Source organism: Lolium perenne, chromosome 7 (genome assembly GCF_019359855.2).
Source record: "Lolium perenne isolate Kyuss_39 chromosome 7, Kyuss_2.0, whole genome shotgun sequence".
NCBI lineage: Eukaryota > Viridiplantae > Streptophyta > Magnoliopsida > Poales > Poaceae > Lolium > Lolium perenne.
The window spans coordinates 201,093,183-201,116,398 of record NC_067250.2 but is presented as its reverse complement, the minus strand read 5'-3'; the positions used below and the strand labels follow the sequence as shown (position 1 = coordinate 201,116,398).

The window sequence follows — 23,216 nt, the reverse complement described above, 5'->3', positions numbered from 1 at the left end:
ACACAAACGTACCAAACATGTCAGTTTTGGTCCTCACGGATAAGAAAAGGGTAAATTTTCAGCCCAACGGTCTGACGCAAAGTGAGCGTCTTGTACACATCGACGCATTCACGGTTCAAATTTGGTTTTGAAATGTGCACTGTCGACTCGTGTCCGCGTTCTGTGTCCTTGGGCCCGCTTCGCAGCCGACCAACGGACTGCTTCACTTCCAAATCTACCTCGCTTCGAAACCTGTGTCGCTTCGTCACCTGTCTCGCTTCCCCTTCTAAGCCGCTTCGATTCAGCACCCGCCCTAGGTCTAGCTGGGCGGAGGCTGGCCTTTTGTGCCGCCATCAACAACGCATATGCCGTCCTTTTATAGCCAAGCGACTACACACGCCTGTGCTCACACATGCATAACCATTGCTGTTTCTAGGTCTGCTTGCTCCAGATACCACTAGTAGGTGGAACCTTCTGTCCCATCAGCGCCATGAACTGGGAATGGGTGGACTGGCACGAGGCCACCCAACTCGCCAAGTATGGCATCCTCCTGTCGACCAATGCGACGGTGCCAGAGGGCTTCAGAATCAGCCTGGGCGGGGTTCCCGTGCCTTTGCCTAAAGACAAGGAATTCGGCTACGAGGTCTTCCAAAGGCGACAGAAGGAGGCGTTGTGGCTCGACCCACATTATGACTCCGTTAGCGCCTACTGGTTGGACCGCTTTCACGAGGAGCGAGCGGTTGAGTTGAACCACTTCGATGGCGAGCACCCATGGCGAAGAAGAAGAACAAGGCCGAGCGGATTACATTCTGGTCAAGACCCGGTCGCACAGTGAAGAAGGTCATCGACGATGCCCGCCAAGTAGCATTTATTCGGGAGACCATGGTGGTCGGCATTTTCAACCTGACTCCAATGATGAAGCATAGGAGTTGCCGCCCGCACGGGCACCCGACGATGTGATGAAGCCTTAGTTGATGAGTCTTAGGATCCTACTTTTTTTTTTTTGAAATTGTTGCGGTCAGAAACCCACCGGCGAGCAACGACGGGCAACACAGTAGAGCCGGGAACAACTTAGGGCTGCGGCTGGCCCTGGTCCCTCCGAGCGACGGCCCGCAAAGCCTCTGGTACACACGTTCGATGCTGGTGCAAGGGCGTGCCACCTGACCTATACCTGGTCAGGAAGGTGATGGAGATGCCTCGCTTAGTTTCCTGCATGGCATACACGTAAACGTTAAATACGAGCCTCGATCGGCTCTCAGGTTATCCTGTGAATCGGCTCAAGGAGCCGATCCACCCATGATTCGTACGAGGTGCACGAATATATGGTGGTCCTGCTTGATCAAGATAAAGCTAAAGCGATCTACGACGATTTAGGGTTTTCACCGCATAATCGGATCATCCTACTCACGATTGGGCCTCGCGGTCACGTACGGTGATCGTAAGCCGGTCCTAGACAAGGCCTAAAAACCAACACAAGGTTGATCCTCGGAACATCCTGTCTAGGGCTAGCAAACGACACCCTACGCGTCGCTGGATCCTCCAACCCTTTGTAAGGACTAACTATTGCAGATATTAAACTAATCCTTGAAGAACAAGGAACAACCGTAACGGATCGGATCTACTAAATAATGATCAAGCGGGGTGCCGCCCCTACACCTAAGATAGGTGTAAGGGCGGCTAGATGTATAAGGGTTGCACTACGACAGCATATGATACGAAGAACAATGCTAACCCTAACACATCTAAGATAACTACGTTGCTCGCCATCAAAAAGGCTTCAGTACGAGCAACGCATGAACAACGAAATAAGCTTGTGCTGCCTAGATCGCAAGATGCGATCTAGGCAGCATGATGCTTACCGGTAGAAACCCTCGAGACGAAGGAGTTGGCGATGCGCCTAGATTGATTTGTGTTGAACGATGGTTGTTGTTTATTTCATAAACCCTAGATACATATTTATAGTCCAGGGGACTTTCTAATTTAGGCGTGCACCTAACCATGCACGGGTAGAACTCTATCTTTTAATCTAAGATGCGATCTACTATATTACAGATACACGGGCAACCTAGCTCAAACTCTTCGTGCAGGGCCGCTTCAGAGATCTTCCACGTGTAATATTCTAAGCCCATCTCCCTTACGGCCCATCTCCTGATTTGGCCAAAATCTGGTGATAACACATGCCCCCCTGGTTTTGGTAATGATAATTTCAAAACCACTCTGCTTTTCCTTCGAAGGGTCATGTCGTGGCAGATCAGAACCGTTGCAGTATTCTTCATCATGATGGCTTGCCTTCTCAACTTCTCTGCGCGATTTGACAATTTTGGCTCCACCTCCTCGGAAACTGCATCGAGCAATAAATCTCTATTCCATCCCCTTTTATCTACAGCATCGAACAGTCCACCTCTTCATCCCTCTGCTCCAAATTAGCCGTCAGCCAAAAAACCCTCTCCTTCCATAGCCATGTCGTCCTCTTCCTCCTCTTCCGTCTCTCTCCAATCCTCCTCCTCAAGCGAGTTGATTCCAGGGCACAACCAGACGGAGGCGTACAACCGGCGCGCTCCCAAGCATTGGGACGAGCGGGAGTGGGACTTCGATTTCGTGCCGGAGGGCGAGGACCTCGTCTGGTCAGATGGGGCCATGCCCCTAACTGACGGGGAGGATGACCTCCGGTTCCTGATTGACGGAGCACTGGAGGCGGAGAGCGACGACGACCCTCCCTTCCGGGGTAAATTCACCTCTATCACCAAAGAAGAGGAAGAGGATGACGAAGACGAAGACATCTCCTCCGACACGAAGAAGGAACAGGAGGACGACACCTCCTCCGACGAACCGCCGCCAAAGCGCATCCGTGGCTGGGCTTGGTCAGATGAGGACGATGATGATGACGAGGAAGAAGCCTCTGCTGAAGGTTACAGTAGCAGCAACGAGGAGCTCGTCGACAGCAGCAATGACGGCAGCTACCCCAGCGACGGCGAAGACAGCAACAGCCCTTAGAGTAGGGACCTACTAGCATAGGATTAGCAGTAGCAATCTGTTCCTTTTTTGTTGAACAATCGGCTTCTCTTTGTAAGAAATCTTATTATCAATGAAGAACTTCCTTTGATCTTGCCGATGTCCTTTATGCTTATTTAGCCGATTTCTCCTCATCTGACTTTGTCGATCGTTAGTCTAATCAATGCTCAATGACCGATGGCAACGCATCGGTCTCTCACGATAATCTGCGAGACAGGCCAATTCAGTCATCCCTCCAAGTTAGCCAGTCCCGCCGGTGACGATAGCACTTGGTACAGCCGATCGCAGCAGGCCGGTGATTTGGTCTTGAGCAGGTGTCTTTAAGAGAGCCTTGGAACTGTTGTTGAATCGGCTTGGATGCTGAAACTGATAACTCTGTAATAAAAGCACCATTCTTCAGAACAGTTGCAATGTAGAGCCAGCCGATTCCAACAAAATCGGCTCTCCAGAGCAAAGATATTTCAGGACGAGCTGCCCCCCGAGCCTCAGTTAACGTGAGAACAGTGGCGAGGATGCACAGTTCAGTCCAAGGGCCCTGAACTCAGGCAAATTGAGACAGCCGCCGCGCAGAGGTCTTCACCACGCCTACGAGCGCAGCTAGGAAAGCGGCCAACTTAGCCAGGTCGACGGTAGACGCACCAGAGCCGATCACCCTTCTTCCTTCGAAAGCCGATATTGCAGATGAAGTACCAACAGTTTAATGAGCAAGAGCTGCTTTGCGCCCAAAACTAACATTTCTGCTAGTACTGGTGCAAAGGGTTTGGAAGCCCTCGACGAGAAGACTTAGGCACCGACATCGGCTCATCGCAGCTGAAGAAGCTCTCGTTGTTCACTCCCTCGAGGATGTAGAAGGTCTCACAGCTGAACTGGACTTGGTGAAGATCCGTGTCTTGAACAAGCCGATCTTGTGTAAATGTACTAGAGTCGATGGCTACGCATCGGCTGTGTATCATGAAATTTTTTTTTTACTGGCCGATTTTTTCTAATCGGCCCCCAAGGTTTCACTGGACACATGTTCATCTGATTAGGTGCCCCCCGAGCCGAATCTGTCAGGTAACTGCAGATATCGGCTCTGTAATTTAGCCAAGGCACCGTATTTGCACGTCGGCTTCGGTAGGACCAATGTCGATTCTTCTTAACTCATCAGCCGACGTAAAACCGCCGCCCAGTAGATTGATGTTGAACACAAGCAGAACATGTGGTGCGGATAATTTTGGCCGATTGCTGGAAGCCTAACCCTGCCCTTCGTCACGTCGATGTGCTCGCAGTCGTCCAAATTGGGTGCCTCGTGTAATCCTGGAACACTAAACTCCGTCGGAAGGACGAGCACCATGTTTGTGCCGGCCGATGTCTCATCATCGGCTTTCCTTTGCTTGGGGCGCCACACCATCTTTTGTGGTCGACCCTCTTCATCTAGGGTTCGCTGAATTTTCGCGGCCAGATCAGGCCGCGCCTTTCTTAGCGTGTGCAGGTATAACCTTTCGGCTTCCTCCAAGCCGCGCAATCGCTGAACCCTACGCTTTTGGGAACGGCTGAGTCCATCAGGGCACCACCTTGGTCGGTGGTACCTGTCTTCTTCTTCTTCTCCCTCGTCTTCCAAATCCTCGAGATCTTCCATCCGAGGGGACTCAGCGCGTTTGCTTTGTGGTTGGAGAGGCCCTAGACGTTTGAACACGGACACGTTAGCTGCATCCTTCCTCTTCTGTCTACATTCTGGGCAATTGCCGATTGTAGGCAATCGGCTCATTCCTGAATCCCAGCAGTGTCTGAAGAAGGGGCAGTCCCAGTGCCTATCCTCGTCGTCCTGCTCCCTCGACTTTTCCTTGGCACGGCGCTCGTACTCCTCCTCATCGCGATCATGTCGACGATGTCTCCCGGCGTCCCTAGCCAGACGGTCTCTATCATCATCGTCGCTGGATCGGCGGCGTTGGCTATATTGACTCACATACTTATTGAGGAGGTGATCAGAGAGGGGTCGCTGATATCTTATGTTCTTCACTTCTCCCTCTGTGACGTAGCGCTTGCCATCGTGACGGAGCCGATCGCGTGGAGCGGCCTCCTCTGTGTCCTTGCTACGAGAGCAGCTGCCCTCGTCTCCATCCTTGCCAGAGTGGTGCCCAGGTCCTACCATGTTGATACCGAACGAGGATCCTGGCGGCAACCTTCAGGGTAAGTGCACTCCACCATGTTAACGGCGGGGAAGAGGTGGGTGTCAACCTTCATGGCGCATCGGTTGAAAATCAGTCGTCCTTGTTCTATCGCCATTTGGATCTGGCCGACGCCACACCACTGCCGATCGTTGGTGGCATGGGAGAGCGAGTTATGCCATTTGCAGTATGGCTTTCCGTTCAGCTCCTGTACCGTGGGGAATTTGAGGCCTTCGGGTATCTTCAACTGCTTCTCCTTGAGTAAGAGGTCGAAGATTTGCTCAGTTTTAGTCACGTCAAAATCGAACCCTCTGGGCGGACCTGGTGGCTTTACCCATTTGCAGGACACGGGGGTTGCCCCCCGAGTCCATTCAGCCACTGCTACCTCTTGATCTCCCGCAGAGCCTTCGTCTTCATCCGCCTCAACCAGGACCACCGCACGCTTGAATTTGTCCTGGTACAAGTCCGGGTGGCGCTTTGTTCATATCTTTGACAGTTTCTGAACCATGTGCGCCAGTGAAGGGTAGTCTGCTTGGAAAGCCATATCCTTGATTTGTGAGGCAAGGCCCACCACTGCCAACTCGACTGCTTCTTTTTCAGTCACACGAGCCGAATAACATCGGTTCCTCAGATTTCTGAAGCGCTGGCTGTATTCTACCACGGTTTCTCCACGCTTCTGACGTATTTGAGCTAGATCGGCAATGCCGGCCTCGGAAGCTTCTGAGTGAAACTGCATGTGGAACTGTTCTTCCAACTGCTTCCAAGTCCGGATCGAGTCCGGTGGCAACGAAGTGTACCACCCGAAAGCCGATCCCGTGTGGGAGTGTGCGGCGAACCTCACGCGTTGTGGATCCGCCGCGGTGGCCGTTCCTAGCTGTGCCAAATATCGGCTCACATGCTCGATGGAGCTGGAACCATCTGATCCACTGAACTTGGAGAAGTCAGGGAGCCGATACTTGGGTGGTAGCGGGACCAACTCGTATTCATCGGGGTACGGCTTGGAATAGCCGATTGTCCTCCTTTTCGGCACCATGCCGAACTGGTCCCTCAGGATCGTGCTGATCTGATCCACGGTGCTGGCTGTAGGAGTCGAACTCTGAAGATTCGCCGGGGTGGCGTACTTAGCCAGCCATGCTTGCTTTTCCAGCTCTGAGCCAAGCTGCAGGAGCTGAGCTCACGGAGGTTCGTCGGGGTGGCATATTTAGCTAGCCACGTCTCGCTTCTCAAGATCTATCGCGACGTTCCTCCCCGCTTTCCCGTAAGTCCCTGCCGTCGCGGCTTTGGTTTGTGAGCGCCCGATTACCGCAGATGCACGTATGTGCACATGTACCCGTGAGGGATCTCCTTAGGCGCCTCATGCAAGAACTGGCATTCACTAGGGTCACCACCGATCTTGTAGACGACGAATGCCGGTGAATTCGGCACTTCTTGTGCTGCCAACGCAAATGGCAGCGGTGGACGGGACTGGAGTGTCATCTCTCCTTGGTGTGTCCCGAGAGCTGGTCCTGACGGAGAGTACTGGTGCCTCATGATCTCCTGGATCACCCGGAGAGCGACACGCTCCAAAGTGTTCACCAGGTTCTCAGAGTGGCGGTGCAGCGAGTGAGCCACCATGTAGTTGATCTCCTGACGTAGGGACCTGGTGCGTTCTTCTGACGGGGCAGAGAGGTCTATCCCATCGAGCACACCATCTGGCGAGAACCCCTTCCACCTGATGCCATGTGAACGGGTTCTGTGAAAAGAGCCGATGAGGTCGGCTTCGAGAATTGCTTTGACCTCGTCATACTTCTTCTTGAGCTCGTCGGTCAGATCCTCGTACGTGACTGGAGTGCCGTCCGCCATCTCAGATGTAGATGGCGATGTGGTTGATGTCGAATCTTGTCCCACCGGGCGTGCCAGAATGTGTTGCGGTCAGAAACCCACCGGCGAGCAACGACGGGTAACACAGTAGAGCCGGGAACAACTTAGAGCTGCGGCTGGCCCTGGTCCCTCCGAGCGACGGCCCGCAAAGCCTCTGGTACACACGTCCGATGCTGGTGCAAGGGCGTGCCACCTGACCTATACCTGGTCAGGAAGGTGATGGAGATGCCTCGCTTAGTTTCCTGCATGGCATACACGTAAACGTTAAATACGAGCCTCGATCGGCTCTCAGGTTATCCTGTGAATCGGCTCAAGGAGCCGATCCACCCATGATTCGTACGAGGTGCACGAATATATGGTGGTCCTGCTTGATCAAGATAAAACTAAAGCGATCTACGACGATTTAGGGTTTTCACCGCATAATCGGATCATCCTACTCACGATTGGGCCTCGCGGTCACGTACGGTGATCGTAAGCCGGTCCTAGACAAGGCCTAAAAACCAACACAAGGTTGATCCTCGGAACATCCTGTCTAGGGCTAGCAAACGACACCCTACGCGTCGCTGGATCCTCTAACCCTTTGTAAGGCCTAACTATTGCAGATATTAAACTAATCCTTGAAGAACAAGGAACAACCGTAACGGATCGGATCTACTAAATAATGATCAAGCGGGGTGCCGCCCTACACCTAAGATAGGTGTAAGGGCGGCTAGATGTATAAGGGTTGCACTACGACAGCATATGATACGAAGAACAATGCTAACCCTAACACATCTAAGATAACTACGTTGCTCGCCATCAAAAAGGCTTCAGTACGAGCAACGCATGAACAACGAAATAAGCTTGTGCTGCCTAGATTGCAAGATGCGATCTAGGCAGCATGATGCTTACCGGTAGAAACCCTCGAGACGAAGGAGTTGGCGATGCGCCTAGATTGATTTGTGTTGAACGATGGTTGTTGTTTATTTCATAAACCCTAGATACATATTTATAGTCCAGGGGACTTTCTAATTTAGGCGTGCACGTAACCATGCACGGGTAGAACTCTATCTTTTAATCTAAGATGTGATCTACTATATTACAGATACACGGGCAACCTAGCCCAAACTCTTCGTGCAGGGCCGCTTCAGAGATCTTCCACGTGTAATATTCCAAGCCCATCTCCCTTACGGCCCATCTCCTGATTTGGCCAAAATCTGGTGAGAACAGAAATTTATTTGGGTAGAAACCCGACAAGCTGCTATTAATACTAGAGTACAAAGAGACCCTAAAAGATACACAAATTACATAGGGGCCTAGATTATACAAAGAGGACCCTGAAGAAAAATAAAAAACGCGATCCAGTCCTCCGTCTTCCTCCTCCAGATCAGGCTCGGCCTACGGACTGCAGATTCATCTCCGGGGACATACCACTTGGTGACGAAGCGCAAAAGAACACCGTTGGGCAGAGCAGGGCAGCGGCGGAGCGGCAGCCCTACTGCCATTCAGTCCAACGCCAAAAAGCATCGGAGAAGAGCTCCAAGACGAAGTCGCCTCCGCCATCAAGCAACCCCCGCAAGCCAGCCACCACCATGAGGGCTTGAGCAAGCGAGAGAGAGAGGCGGCCGCGACCAGTACTGCGCCATCAGCAGAAGAGAGAAGCCCAGCTGCATGACACCTCCCGCCCCCTCGCCTCCACAGCCGGTCAGGCCGAAAGAAATCAAGCAGCTCACCTCCGCGTCCACCTCCCCCGCCACCATGGCCGGCCAAGGAGACAAGGAGGCCATCTTCTCGCCAGCAGACGACTCCTAGGTGCCTTATCGAAGAGCATGGCCGCCGACGAACTCCAGACAAGATCCACCATGGATCTGGAGAGAGGCCGCCGACGACGGGCCACCTGGTGCCGCACCAGAGCACCAGAGAGACACTCCGCCCTTGCCACCTCCAAATCAAGCCGTTGACGCCAACTCCGACCACACACCCTCACCACCAAGGCCGGCCAGGAGCGAAAGAAGAGGCATCAAGAGAAGCTCGAAGGAGATGACACATGCCTTATTGCTGAGATCAGTCGAGGAGGGGGTCCCTGGACTCCGGCCGCCGGAGCAGAGAGAGACACCGCCAGGACTCGGCCCGCTCTGGATCTGGCCACGAACCAGAGCTTCTACTCCTATCCTAACCGGCAAACCGCCGGAAATCTACTCCTATCCTAGAGAACTACCTCTGGCACCTCACCTCCGGCCGGCATCGCCGCCGGAAGGGCTCGGGATCGGCCCAGATCTCGTGGAAGAGGCTCTGGCTATTGTAGCGAGCAGAGGGGTTGGGGGAAAGTCTTAGGATCCTACTAGTTATTTACATTTGTAGTGAAAGATACATTCGCGATGAACTCTACAATCTTATTCGTATTCATGTTTCATTGAAAAACGTTTTTTTCTTGCTAAAACAGACAAACATGACCCGAAAAGAACCAAATACATCGGGGCAACCCATCAAAATAGACAAACTTAACCGTACTGTCATTTTATTGTCTAGATGGAGACATTCCGTGCTGTATCTCACATCCGTGCTCCGGCAGGCACGGTCTCCTGTTGTCTCTCTTGTAATGGGAGCTCGTGACCACTGACTGACTCATCAGTATCTCCATGCATGTCCCCATCGAGCCACGGAACTATTTGTTTCTTCCATGGCTTCGCGCCGAACTGGCTGCTGCTTCGAAAGCTCCAGGTCCAAAAATGGTCGCTGCCATGCCGTCCGGACTCCAGCGCCGCGGCCATTGACTTGTCCAGCGCTCTTGTACTCTGCCCCGTCCTCTTCTTCCGGTAGTTCCGACGCTGGTCTTTGGCTTCTTCCACTGCCTCTAGGAGAAGCTAGCAGAAGCCATAGGCATGAAACATGGACAATTGGACAAACATCACCGTGTAGTACAGCATATAATTGATCGGTAACAAAGTTATCATTACTAGTATAATAGTAGTAGTGCTATAAATCCACTAGAGTAAAGTTCTTTCCCGTTGGAAGCTTTCTAAGTCAAGGGAGTCAACTCCCTGGAAAAGTTTCTAATCCACGGAAAGACCTTGTCAAAGTCTATGTACATATACAAACCCTTAGCTAGCTAGCAGCAGGGCTGGACTATGGTTTAGGCTTTTTCTTAGATCATATCAACCTTACAAAGCTAAGAATAATTCTAATTCCGCTTGATTAAAAACCCTTGTGCATCCTGCTCTTTAGATTTTACTTTTTTGGAGAGAAAAAAAATCTTTGCATACATAGAGTATGGGTATGTTAGTATGTTATAAGGGTCCGCTTTGTTCATAAATTGATTTCTTTGAGGAGACGGAGAAGTTAATCAGCAAAATAGGAGAGCAATTTGTCCTATTAATTACTTTTGAATTGTGGCATTGGATTGATTTGAATCTGAACTACGAGCCTTTGATTTATCTTTGTGGCATTGGTTGTGTTCATTTTTTTGGATGTTTTTTTTTTTGCATATTTTCACTTCATAGCATTTCCTAAAATCATAAAAGTATTTTACATTTTAGAGCTCGAAATACAAGCACATTGTGGAAGGTAGATTGAGATTTGAATTGCATGTTTTAAGAAAGTTCAAAACATAACATGGATGGTTTCTTAATTCAGAACTAAACTCAGACATCCCACCATAATCTAGGGCTCGTAGCTGCATTTATATAAAAATAAGCATGAGAGGGTTCCCCTACATATCATAGTTGACCCTAGCTCATTAAGTGTCCTCTCTCGGCGCCTTCTCGAACCACCTTACACCTATTATAGATGCTTCTAATGGCATGTAATGGTGGAGAAGGCGCATCATACCTTAGAGATCTCTCTTCCTTAATTAGGCCTCCACATGATCTAGAGAAGGCAATAACTATAACGTATATAATGCATTATCTCTTATTGTTATCGGCTACAATTAATTAGAGAATTAATTAAATTTTGGTAGAATGGTGAAACTCACCTTCTCTTATATTTTTAAGGGATCATGCTTTAGCTAAGAGAAGGCATTCTTCTCTTTTTCAATTCTTTCTCCTCCAACTTAGCAAAAATCCTACATGGCGGCTCTAAGATAAAGCTGACGTCACCCTATTGTATATGGCCTAATAAGAGCCGGGGGTTGGGAGATGACAAGCAGCCCTTCTTGCCGAAATTACAGCTACAGGTAAGGGAAGTTGAGCTACTCGCACCACACACCGGAATCAACGTCACCGTCTCATCTTCTCACATTACCATATAGTCATCATCTTCGCCACGTTGGCACATCATCTAGAAAACTATTGGAGACAATTTAGGCAAGTTCTGTTTCGGATCAAGAAACCAAAGTCCCCAACAAGAGAAACCGATTCTTTCTAAAGGAACAACACAAATGCACCACTTGGAAAAGAACATCATAATCCATAATTTGGTTATTTTCAAGGTGCTTGCCCATGTAACTCTCTAGCTTTCAACCTCGAACGAGCGATGACACATTTGTCGTTGACTAGGAGGAGCACTAAAAGGGGGTAGAGATGTCCGCAATATCGGTGTGCTGCAAAATTGATGCCACGAGACGCTTCGCTCGACTAAGCCCGCGTTTTATCATACGGTCATGATATGCATAAAGACCACTTTAAAGATAGAGACAATACTACAGGTTAATTATTTTGAGTATGAGTTTTAGTGTGCCGAAAATTGGGCTCAAGATTTGGCACCTGAATTAACACCTGACAGAGCTAGGTAATAATAATCCTCTGTCATCCTATGGCCATGATCGACCAAGATCTTGTTACTCAACAACCACGGCAGGTAGCACCCACCTAAAAACCGCTAGTGCAACTCGGCAGGCACCATCGGCAATCATCGTCACCAATCAGGATAGACAGCGGGGAAGGGGAAGAAAGCAGGCGTAGCTGCTGAGGCGACCCCACCGCGCGCCGCCCATTAAGAACAGCCAACGCGCACGCGCTCAACCTCAACCTCAACTGCAGCTCCCCTCCTCTCTTCTCCTTCTCCACCCCAATAATATTCTTCTTCCTCCACCTCCACTCGCCGCCCAGCGATTCCAACCAAACAACCCACCATACGCCCGACGATGAAGGGCTGACTTATACCTCTGCCGGTTCCGGTGCTTCAGGGGGCGGTCACCGTGCCGTGCCGTGTTGGAGGGGCGCGCAGCCGCGCGCGACCAGCAGCAACAGGGGGACGACGACCCGGCGGAGGGGGCTTTTGACGCATGCCGCTCTGGGGGACCGCGTCCGGCCCGCCGCCGCCTATGGCAGAGGGAGGAGGAGGCGCCGAGGGGTCGGCCGGCTCCTCGTCGTCGTCCGGCGCCGCGGCGATACGCTCGCTGCTGCCCACCAGGCGCCGGCTCAGGCTCGACCCGCCGTCCAAGCTCTACTTCCCATGTACGTATGCGCCACGGGCCCGTGGCTTGTTCCACCAATTTCGCTTGCTGTATTACAACACGGTCGATAGCTTCCTCCTCCTCTGCTTTTCGCTTCTTGGCGGCGGTTTCTGCTTTAACCGGCCTAAAACTTTTTTGAGGAAATTTACCCGCCTATAACTGCCTGCTTTCAACCATTTTTACCGCTAATTTTCCGATTGGATTGGATTGGGCTCGCCTTCCACGAGTCCTTTATTTGATTGTTCTGTGCGGCCTTCCTTGTTCTTCCACTCCGGAAATATTTGAAGCTGTCTCGCTGCTTCCACATGTGAAATTCCTTTCTTTGGCAAAGAAATTTGGCAGCTGAATAATTGGTTGAAAATATACTTTTCTCTCCCTCCAATTTTTTACGCATGCCCCAATTTATATACTCCCTCCGATTCATATTAATTGACTTCAATATGGATGTATCTAGTAACTCATTATTTTCCTTATACCTTTTGATCGATGCAGATGAGCCCGGCAAGCAGGTTCGGAGCGCGATTAGGATCAAGAACGTCAGCAAGTCGCATGTGGCCTTCAAGGTAGTAACAACTCTTCTCTGCCTCCAGCCTTCTCTTCATTACTACATCAAGGGATAAATTAAGACCTTAAATGGAATAAACCCCATGACTTGATTATTTTTTTGAGTAGATAGCGCTATGCTTTGCAATTTTTCCTGCTTCCTAGCAATCATTGTTACTGTAGGTTGTTTGGGGTAACTAATTAGTAGAGTGACAGTTTATTCAATACATGTGTTACCTGTGTTACAGTTCCAAACAACAGCACCCAAGAGCTGCTTCATGAGGCCTCCTGGCGGCATACTGGCTCCAGGTGAAACTATCATAGCAACAGGTACTGCAAAGCTGATATGTCTAACTTTGTGTGCGCCTTTATGTGCTTTTGTCCCCCTTTTTCTCATTGTTCACCCGCCCAATGCCAGTGTTCAAGTTTGTGGAGCATCCTGAGAACAACGAGAAACCTTTAGATCAGAAGTGCAAGGTTAAGTTCAAGATTGTTAGCCTCAAGGTCAAAGGGCCTGTGGAGTATGTCCCAGAATTGGTAAAATATTTTGTATCCCTTGATACCATCTGATCACCGAAAAAATAATCGCTGTGATTTTCATTCTCTGCTGCTTTGTATGTCACAGTTCGATGAGCAGAAAGAGCAGGTTGCGGTTGAGCAAATTCTGCGGGTAGTGTTCTTGGATGCTGAGCGTCCTAGCGCAGTAAGTGACTACATATCCCTTCTTTCCATTTGCTTTCGCTTACAATTCTGAGGAGCAGCAAGTTCACCATACACATTTTGCAATATATTTCTTGAAGCAACTGGACCGACTCAAGCGTCAACTTGCTGAAGCTGAAGCCGCCCTCGAGGCACGCAAGAAACCTCCAGAGGACACAAGCCCCCGCATTGTTGGCGAGGGTCTTGTGATCGATGAATGGGTAAGATCACTGCTCTGGTGTTTTAGATGGCAGTAGTCCAGTCTTTTAATAATGTCCAAGATGAGGCTATGTATCATGTGCTCATATTCTCAAGATTTTATTTTATTTCAGAAGGAACGAAGAGAGAGATATCTTGCTCGCCAGCAAATTGAAGGAGTTGATTCAGTATAAACATTTTGAGACTGCAAAGCATCACTTTGAACGTACATACCGTTGTATCGCTGCCACACGTCGTCCTTCCACCCCATTTGTTCATGGTTTTCAAGCTATTGGGATGTGTCGGCTGGGAACAAGAATGAGGCTTTGTGTAATTAGGATTTGAGCTTCACGCTGCATTTCTTTCCAGGGTCTCCATGTATATAGTGAGTAAGAGATTGATAATAATATCTTCTGTGATAAATCATGTACGTGGTGTTGTAGATTTAGACATGGGACTGTGTTCCATTCCCTAGCTGCTGTTCCTATCAATACCAAATGTAATTTACCTGAAAACACTCTTCAAAGTGCTTAATGGGAGTTATATCCGTTGTCGTTACACTATGTCCTGGATCTAAATGATTATGCAGCTAATATTTTAGCTGTATTTTTTGTCATCTTACTGCCAATCTCCTATGCAAAGTTGTCTGGTAGAATTTTTCTGCAAAAAATGTTATTAAAAAAAAATGCAGTGCCCTTTCAGTGCCCCTCTGATTTTCTTCATGTAATCTATTGAGCATTTTGAGCTGTCTAGCTACCAGGTCTTTGAGGAGATGGAGCATTATGTCTCAGCATCTGGTTCCTCTGCTCTTTTATTTGTCTATCTGACCTGTACTGGCATAATTGTTCTTGTTCCCTTGCAGATATGATCTGTACTATTATAACTGTTGAGCTGGAAAATTTGGTGCAAATACACCTATACCTAACCAACCAGCCAACAAAGGAGGCTAATAATGATGGGGCATTATCTAGTCCTTTGTGGCTTCGAACAACCTGTTGCTTTCTTGGAATTCATATACGGAGTAGATCGTTTATTTAAGTTTGTTTCCACTTCATAGCCAGATAGATGCCAATCAGGCACCCTTGACTTCTAAAGCTGAAAGGGTGCAACTTGCAGCTTCTGCTCTGGTACCTTCTGTGTAATATTTTGTTTTCCGTAAGATGTCATTTTCATAGACAATGGTGTATTCTAGGAACTGTACAAATTTTCATTTGATGTGACCTTTATTATTTGTGAAGAGTGGTGATCTCTTGGACCGTCTCAAGATCAGTACTTTTCTCCCAAAATGATGCAGTTCAGCAGTTGGAAGCTCTGTTCTTGAATTCTAGAAGGATGTGAAATTTCAGCTTAGCAAGTATTTACTTTTCCATTCTTTTTTTTTTTTTTTTTTGCGAAGAAGGACCAGAATGCATTAAACAAGAGTCTTACAGACAAGCTCAGAAAACTGAAAAATTACAAAGACACCCCTCTGAGCTCTGGCTTCGTCGTCCTCATCGAGCAAGCCGCCACGCCGGCGAAACCCGCCGCAACTCCTCCGAACGCTTGGACTGGGAGGATCCCCTTCACGACGCGGAAGTCGACGCTCCTCGGTGCGCAAGCACCTCCACCCTGCGCGACAGACGCCGCCGCCATCTTGTTCAACACCACCCGAACCTTCAAGATCTTCAAAAGCCGGAGCCTCCACCACACGGCCCCCGGCACGGGGACGAGACGCACCACGCCTCCGACGAGACGCGAGCGAAGCAAAGACGGCAGATCCGCCGCTGGCCTCCACCGGAGCACCGACCGCGAAGGAGAGGACCACCGCCTGCAAAAGCCACTCCGGCCACGCCACCAACTCCCCAGCGCCGCCGGCTAGCAACCTACTGCTACCTACACTATGTACACGCCGGGATCCGGCGATTCCCCATCCTCCCGCCGCCGAGGCGGCCGCCGGAGGATGGGGAATCACACGAATCGCCGGCGGCGAGGTGGAAGCAGAAGGGGGTTTCAGAAATCGCCTACCTCTACTGTAGCGGGAGGAGGGGAACGGTCCAACTCGTCCACTAATGATGTTTACTTTTCCATTCTTCTGTTTGAGTAAGTGCAAAATAACAGAGTTGACGGTCAGCGCTCATCTCTCGCCTGATTTTCTAGTATGTCAAAACACAGTGATTCAGTTTCTGAAGTTATGAAATGCAATTTGTATCTGTTTTAACAAGCCGCCAGTAACGTACTACCTCCATCCCAAGGCTTAAGTCCTATGTTTTTTTCAAAAAGGCAAACAAAGTAAAGTTTAACCAAATTTTTAGAAAAACCTATGGACAAATAAGATTTTTTGTAGATACGATATGAAAATATAATTCATTAACTATCTAGTGATACTAATTTTGTACTTTTCAAGTTAACAATTTTTTATTAAAAATTCATCAAACTTAACATAGTTTGACTTTCTGAAAAAAAAAAGCATTAAGCCTTGAGACGGCCGTAGTACTAATCTTGCCCTTTGTTTGTGGCTATTAATTGAGTTTGCATCTACAGTAGCGGATTGCACCTCTTTAGCGTGCCACCAAAATTGTGCATATGAGTGCTACATTTTGCCCTTTGTCTGAGGAAATTAATTGGCTTTGCATCTTCATTAATTGCGGATTGCATCTCTCAGGCTACCATCAAAGTTTGCCCTTTATTTGAGGGCGTTGTCTACCCCACCAATGTCATGGAACTCACCAATCAGACAATGAATAGACAATGGCACCCACCTAAACCTCTACATAGAAAATAGGGTTTCAAGGGAGTTGTCCTGGACTGGAACCACTCAAAAGCTAGAACATATATAAATGAAACATTGGAGAATTGTCAACTGCAAACATATACTTAGCCTTTTGTTTTTAACTTGTCTTCATCTTCAATAGTCAACAAAGCACCCACTAACCAGTGTTAAAAAAAAGAACCCACTAACTAGAATTTATCAAAAGGCCAAGTCCACAAACATAACATACAGAGCTACTGAAAAAAGTACGAAGTTGCTAGACACGTACATCCTTCACATAAACAGGATTTCACAGAAGAACATCTGGTTTGCCAATTTCACATTACAAAATCAGATCTTCACATAAACAGGATTACTCTGAACAAAGTAAGGCCCAAACTGGTCCTTTGGCAAAGGAACTACCAAATTAATCCGCAAGTTTGCGCATGCCGCACAAGTAAAACTCTCAAAAGAGTAAAAAGGTACAGAGGAATTTTCTCCGTGGAGCACTAGGTAAGTGCAGGGTTACTTTTATTCTTTCCCCCGACAAAAAAGAATATATGCATCTGCAAAAACAGACTTAGGTGGGTGGCACCACTACTGCCTTAGCTTCTGAGTATATCACAGACAAAATCTTATCTCCTTTGACTATATGCCGCTCGAGTCTCTGCCGAAGATGAAGCGACGGCCCCAGTCAGATATCACTAGTGCCCTCGTGCGCCAGCTTATTTGTTTGCTGAACTCAGAGCAAAGAAGAGAAAAAAAAAGAGTGTTAAGTTAGATACAATAGGAAGTAGGTGAGCCAGAAATGAAGCACAATAGTGACCGCACAATCTGACTTCCATATCATCTAAAAAGGAATCAGACACTTACGTTGCATAGACAGAATACCAGAGCCACTGAGAGCTGTGGCCAATGGAGACCCAATCTCCCGGGAGCTGTGCAGCCGTTTGCTCCCCTCCTAGCGGGGCAAACTGGCCTAAATGCCTGTACCTGGAGGCATCAGCAAAGAAAATGGTATCAGTGACCAGACGAGAAAGAAAAACAGACAGCACTAGTTATGCAGGTATTAAAGGTTTCACATGCATACAGCTAAGTTATTCTGTAAGTGATAAATTTTGTTTGTTAATTCAGTTCTCAACTGCACTGATATATTTGCGGGGATTTCTACATCAGATTCAACTTAATCGTTTAGCATGTATGAATATCTTCAGTGCAGTCTAGTCAGGTTGAAGATCAAGAGAAAGAACTGGGAAAAGAAATGAGCAGATTTATTGCGCAAGGCACCTGAAGGGGAGGAAGCGATGACGGCCTTCTCCCCTAATGCGGATTGGGCCTTCAGGATTTTCTTCAGCGTACTCCATCTTGTTAAAGCATTTTGCAAGATATTGTCCTTGCTGTGCAGCAACCTGACAGAACAAACTAGTTAGAAGTGATGCATTTTAACTGAAAAGGTCATCTTGATACTTCTACGCTGTCAAAATTCCAACGAAGGAAGAAGGGAAACCTGAGCTGTTGCAGGTAGATTCTTGACTTGCGAATCCACGAGTGAAAGGGCCTTCTTAAACTCTTCAATACTCAGCTCTACAGATTGCTTTTCCGTGTCACCATTGCCAGCTTTAACTAAATCGGCAATTCCGTTCATTTGCTTGCTCTTCATGTATAGCTTTACTTGGGGATATCTCACATAGATATCCTCCAAGATGTCTTGGATTTCTTTCACAGTCAAGGTTCCAGATTTATCTTTGTCTGCAACTCTGAATATTTCTGAAATGTCCTCCTGCAAGCATTACATGCCAAGAACATAAATTCCTAAATAGTCAAGAATATAGTAGCACTGTATAGTTCTAAGCAGCTAATCTAGCAATTCAAGTAACCTACAAACTGTATCCAACAATAGGGAAGAACCACAGTACCGAAATAAGCAAGTAAAATAATTCATTTATTAGCAGTGACCACTGGTTTATGGACAGCCAATAGTTCCTCAAAAATTCTTACAGCATATAAAATCAACACTTTCTATTGCGTACCATGACTCTCCGCTGGTTTATGGTAGCACAATCACCTACTGCATAGACATCATCACATTCACGCACCCTTAGCCATTCATCAGTAGCTAGGACACGGCGATTAGCCTGTGTACGAAGATAAATGATCAAATTGCTAGCTGAACAGACAGAAGGACACATAATACAAAATAATTTGTAGCTACCTGGCCAATTTGTTTCATGAAGTCCACAACGAATGGACGGGTTCCAATACCAGTGGACCAGACAGCCATTCCATAAGGAACTGCAACATCGCCAGTAGCTGGATTTTGCATGGTGATTGCATCTTTAGCAACCTTCACAACTTTATATCCAGTTTTTACATCAATGCCATTCCTTCCAAACTTGTCCTCAGCAAAGTTAGTAATTCTCTTGTCAAACCTTCATAATGCAGAAAAAATTGTTACTTCGTTAGCCTACGAAGCAGCATACATGTATACATTATATGTGAGGTGATGTTGTGTTAGTAATTTTTTTCCCTATCAAAAAAAGAGGTAATGCTGTGTTGCCATGTTGGGGCAGTAGGTTACGTATGTATAAAGGTGTCAACCTTGTGAAAAGCAGTAGTAATTTTCAGGTCATAAAGAATTAAAAGTAGAGAGAGAACCTATGTAGTCTTACATAGTCAGTATATGATCTGCAGCTTCGATTAATGATATCTTGACAAGGTGCTGAACAGAAGGATAGAGCTTAGATAGATCTTCAGTAACAAAATCATGTAACTCTGCCGCAAATTCAACACCGGTAGGTCCACCTCCCACAATAACGAAGTGAAGATTCTTCTTCCTCTCTTCTTCATTAAGGTATGGGAGGCTTGCCTTCTCAAAGCAGTCCATCACACTCCTTCGAATCTTTTGGGCATCCTCCACTTCCTGTGAGTATAATAGAACCATATAAATATCACGTCAAGGCCAGAAGTTCAGAAGCAACTAAAATGTAGTAAGATCATTTAGCAAGAATAACATCAAGCCATTTATCTGTTGGTGGCATCCTTCAACATAAGTTATGCACCCAATATTGGAGGGAAATTTAGTTCATTTAAATCATCTGAGAGCTTACCTTCAAAAAGTGGCAATTTTCCTCCACACCAGGTGTATTAAATGTGTTAGACCGAGCTCCAACTGCTACCACCAGATAGTCATAATCAACTAAGAACTCGCCATTTCCATCAAAATTTGTCCCAGTGTTTGAGCGGCAATGGATTTTCTTCTTTGCTGGATCAATCTTGAAGCACTCTGCTTCCCAGAATTTGAAATCTCCACCTTTCTACAAGAGCATTACAAACAGCAGCATTAGTGCAGTTGGCATATAATTAATCATCTAACTGACGTATAAATGTATCTAGTGTTCAAGCATGAAATATGACTATTCCAACAAGTCAAACTTGCAGAGAACGAGGTTCATTTTTGCGTGAATTCAAGTTAGTTTTTGAGCAATATTGTCAAGGTTATAAGCGAAAACGAAGTCTTTTTAGTATTTGGATTTTGGAGTGCGTGTTCAGCAGTTGTGAAAGAAGTAAAATCCTAGAACTGCTCAGCAAGTGTCCTGAAATTTCTGGAAGCAATCTTACCTTCTCCAAAATTCTACGAATTGGCTCAACAACGCTCCTTGGTTCAACTGTTCCACAGGTGACACTCGGGAGCAAGGGTGTGAATGCAAAGTAGTTCCGAGGTGAAATGACCTGGACATCATACAGTTTGCTATCAAGATTCCTCACGAATGTGGTGCCAGCCCAGCCAGTGCCAAGAACCACAACTTTCTTCTTCTTAGGTCCCTGGGGCTGGTCCTGCTGAGCGTCTGCATAAGCGACAAGGCCTCCTCCACTACTGCAAATTGTGAAAACAGAGAATCAGAAGGTTTGCAAATAAGGTAGCTGCTCTAGCAATGGAAAACATCTAGAACTTGTTGGAACCATTGGGCCATCTTAAATGACCTCACTTCTGTGCTCTACTTCAATGACACAACTTGGAGAATATTTTTCAGCAAGGGGTGGCTTCGATGGATGACATCACTCCAAACTTTAAAAATGATCAACTTGATCAAGACAAGGACAATATCTATGCTGTGAAAAATAATCCTATTACCCAATCATCTACCAATGTCATCTGTAACAATTGCACTTCTCTATTCTGATTGCAGGAGAAGTCCATGTCTTACAGCTTGCGCAAAAATATGTATTTTGTGATGGCATTGGCTCAACCTGAGCGCAAGGCGAGTTAACCAAGGGCCACTCTTCACTTTGGTTATGTTACATAGATATATAACTTTTATTGCAATCTTGTAGAGAAACTAACAAATAGCATGCTGATGATGAATCATTAACGTTGAAAAGAAATTCGCCTTTCCAGGAATAGGAGAAATTGCCCAGCATGTCACCGCAGCACCACATACACAATGAGAATGAGCTTATCAGCACATGGCACCGACTCACCTAACCATCAAGCATCCCACGTTCCAGACCTTAAACAATTAATTTATTAGCTATCATACTAGGCTTTTTAATTTTAAAAATGCTATCAGCGTTTTCAAAGGCCTGAGCACAGTTGGTAATAAGAGAATGTAGGATTCAAGGCGAAGAAATCAATGTGATTTTTTCTTGTCGTGGGGGCTCATGGACCAGCGTGGAATATTCAGATGTATACGAGGTCCACAGCTACGTGGGGCCAGCTGGGCAAGGAAGCCCGGATGGAGAACAGGTGGAAAGAAGAATTAATTGATTTATTTTCAGTTAGAAAAATGTAGTACGAAGTTTCTTTTCCCTCCTTTTCTGATGTAATAATATAACATTCTATAAAAGAAGCGGCCCCTGCATGTGTGGTACTGGTATCGATCTAGGTGGGCTCTGAATCCTGCGCTGCTCGAGCCTAGGTGAGCTCTGAACCCTGCGCTTCTGGAGCCGTCGGCAGCAGAGTCGATCTTGAGACGACATGGTAGTTTCAGAGGTTCCAAGGATGCGAAATCGCTTGAATTTCACTCCAAGATATCTTGAGACGACATGGTAGTTTCAGAGGTTCCAAGGATGCGAAATCGGTTGAATTTCACTCCAAGATCCGCGGGTCAAGGCTGGAAAGGAAAGAGACGGGGGACTCTGTAACTTTCCCATCCCTGTATCCTGGAGAAGTAATTGAGAGAGGCCAGGGGTCCTGAAGTCGTCACGAAAATAGAATTTTTTTGACATTCCTGGCGCGCGCCGAAATAAAGATTTAGGCTATGAAGCGAAGACAGCAACAGCGGAGCATGAAACTAAATTCCTCCGTCAGGCAGGGTCTCCGGATGGTGCTAATAGGCAAGAGCGAAGGAACATACTAGAGGCGAAAGGACAGATCCGTCCGACAGAAGAATAACGTAGGGGAGGAAGAGGAGGGGGAACTGAAACCGGGGAGGAGGAGGGCGAAGTACATACCTTGCGGCGAGGACGAGGACGAGGTTGGTGACGGCGGGGCGGGCGTTGAAGGCCCGCGAGGCGCCGTCCCACAGGAACGCCGTCCACCTCATCTCTCTCTTCCTCCGGCTCCGACGTACGGCTGCTGCTCCGCCTCCGCACCGCCCTTCTTGCAGGTTTCCGGTGATGTTGGAATGCAGGAGAAGTCTAGAAGAAATGAAATTTCGGCCTCCTCCGTCTGCGGAACCGAGGACTGTTTTATGCGAAGCTGCTAGTCCAAGTCCTACCTTTCTTCCTCTTTTCTTTTTCCCTTGCCGCGGCTGGCGCCGTGTTGGGTGTTGGTGGTGGGTCGGTGTTTGACTGGTGGGTGGGCCCGGATGGGAACCTAGGTCGTGGGTTCTTTGCCATGGCAGCAGCCAGACCGGGCCGGAGGTGGACACACGTGGTCGGCATGCTAAAGCGGCCCCGCCAAACACCTACTCTCTCCCTGCCTCCCTGTCATGGCGTCTCGTGCGTTCGTGACATGTTCTTTTCCATCCCACGGCTAGCGCTGGATCGGTGATGCCTACCGTTGCTGGACAAGGACAAGGCCAAAGCTCCCAGGGCGACACATCGGCGCAGGGTTTTAATTTGGGAAAACATCTCTTTGCTTTCGCTTTAAAATCTTGTCAAATTTATACCAAATTTGAGCTGAATATATAGTCCGAAATTTCTCTGAAGCCCCCCCCCCCCCCACACACACACACACACACACTATATGTCTCGTACATATTATTTTAATTGTAATAATTACACAGCTAACAACCACCTCTGCATTTTCTTCATCTTTTGTGAAACAAATATTCAGCTCCAATGTACATAGGTCATTATGGGTGGTGATTTTCGGCTCTTGGCCCCAGTGATCCGATTCATTCGAAAAAGTTCAAGAACCACAATTATGAGTTTCAAAAGTAATTGGAAAAATATGTATGTATTCCACAAATGCGCAAAATATATTAATTTGAAATGCTTTGTATTTTGAAATATACAAAAATAACAAAAGTCATCTCACTACGAATGATTAAATTCCCAAAAATGTATCATATTTTGTCATTTTTATTTAGCCTACAATATAAATAATTTCACATGGGGGTTTTGCATGCTTGCAGACTACAACATGGACTATGTTTAGATTTTTTTTCCATACATTTTTTAAATACAATACTATGACTTTTGAAATAAATAAATGGGGGGAAAGTTGATGCTC

At 47.4% G+C, this 23,216-nt stretch overlaps 2 protein-coding genes across 2 annotated transcripts; one reads left to right on the top strand and one right to left on the bottom strand.

Annotated features, from left to right (window-relative positions):
- Window positions 1–11,844: 11,844 nt before the first annotated feature.
- LOC127314484 (vesicle-associated protein 4-1) lies at window positions 11,845–14,370 on the top strand. The gene is made up of 7 exons (XM_051344949.2): window positions 11,845–12,373; window positions 12,865–12,935; window positions 13,164–13,245; window positions 13,334–13,452; window positions 13,541–13,618; window positions 13,716–13,835; window positions 13,947–14,370. Exons 1-7 carry the CDS (start codon window positions 12,202–12,204, stop codon window positions 14,004–14,006), a joined length of 702 nt encoding a protein of 233 aa, XP_051200909.1. The 5' UTR covers window positions 11,845–12,201; the 3' UTR covers window positions 14,007–14,370.
- A 2,463-nt stretch (window positions 14,371–16,833) lies between these two features.
- LOC127314485 (external alternative NAD(P)H-ubiquinone oxidoreductase B2, mitochondrial) lies at window positions 16,834–22,183 on the bottom strand. Its single transcript, XM_051344950.2, has 10 exons — window positions 21,992–22,183; window positions 20,159–20,414; window positions 19,648–19,854; window positions 19,210–19,460; window positions 18,753–18,969; window positions 18,571–18,675; window positions 18,048–18,320; window positions 17,828–17,949; window positions 17,414–17,533; window positions 16,834–17,276 (listed from the first exon to the last, which is right to left on the bottom strand). The coding sequence occupies exons 1-10, from the start codon at window positions 22,081–22,083 to the stop codon at window positions 17,189–17,191; spliced, it is 1,731 nt and encodes a 576-aa protein (XP_051200910.1). The 5' UTR covers window positions 22,084–22,183; the 3' UTR covers window positions 16,834–17,188.
- Between the last annotated feature and the right edge of the window lie 1,033 nt (window positions 22,184–23,216).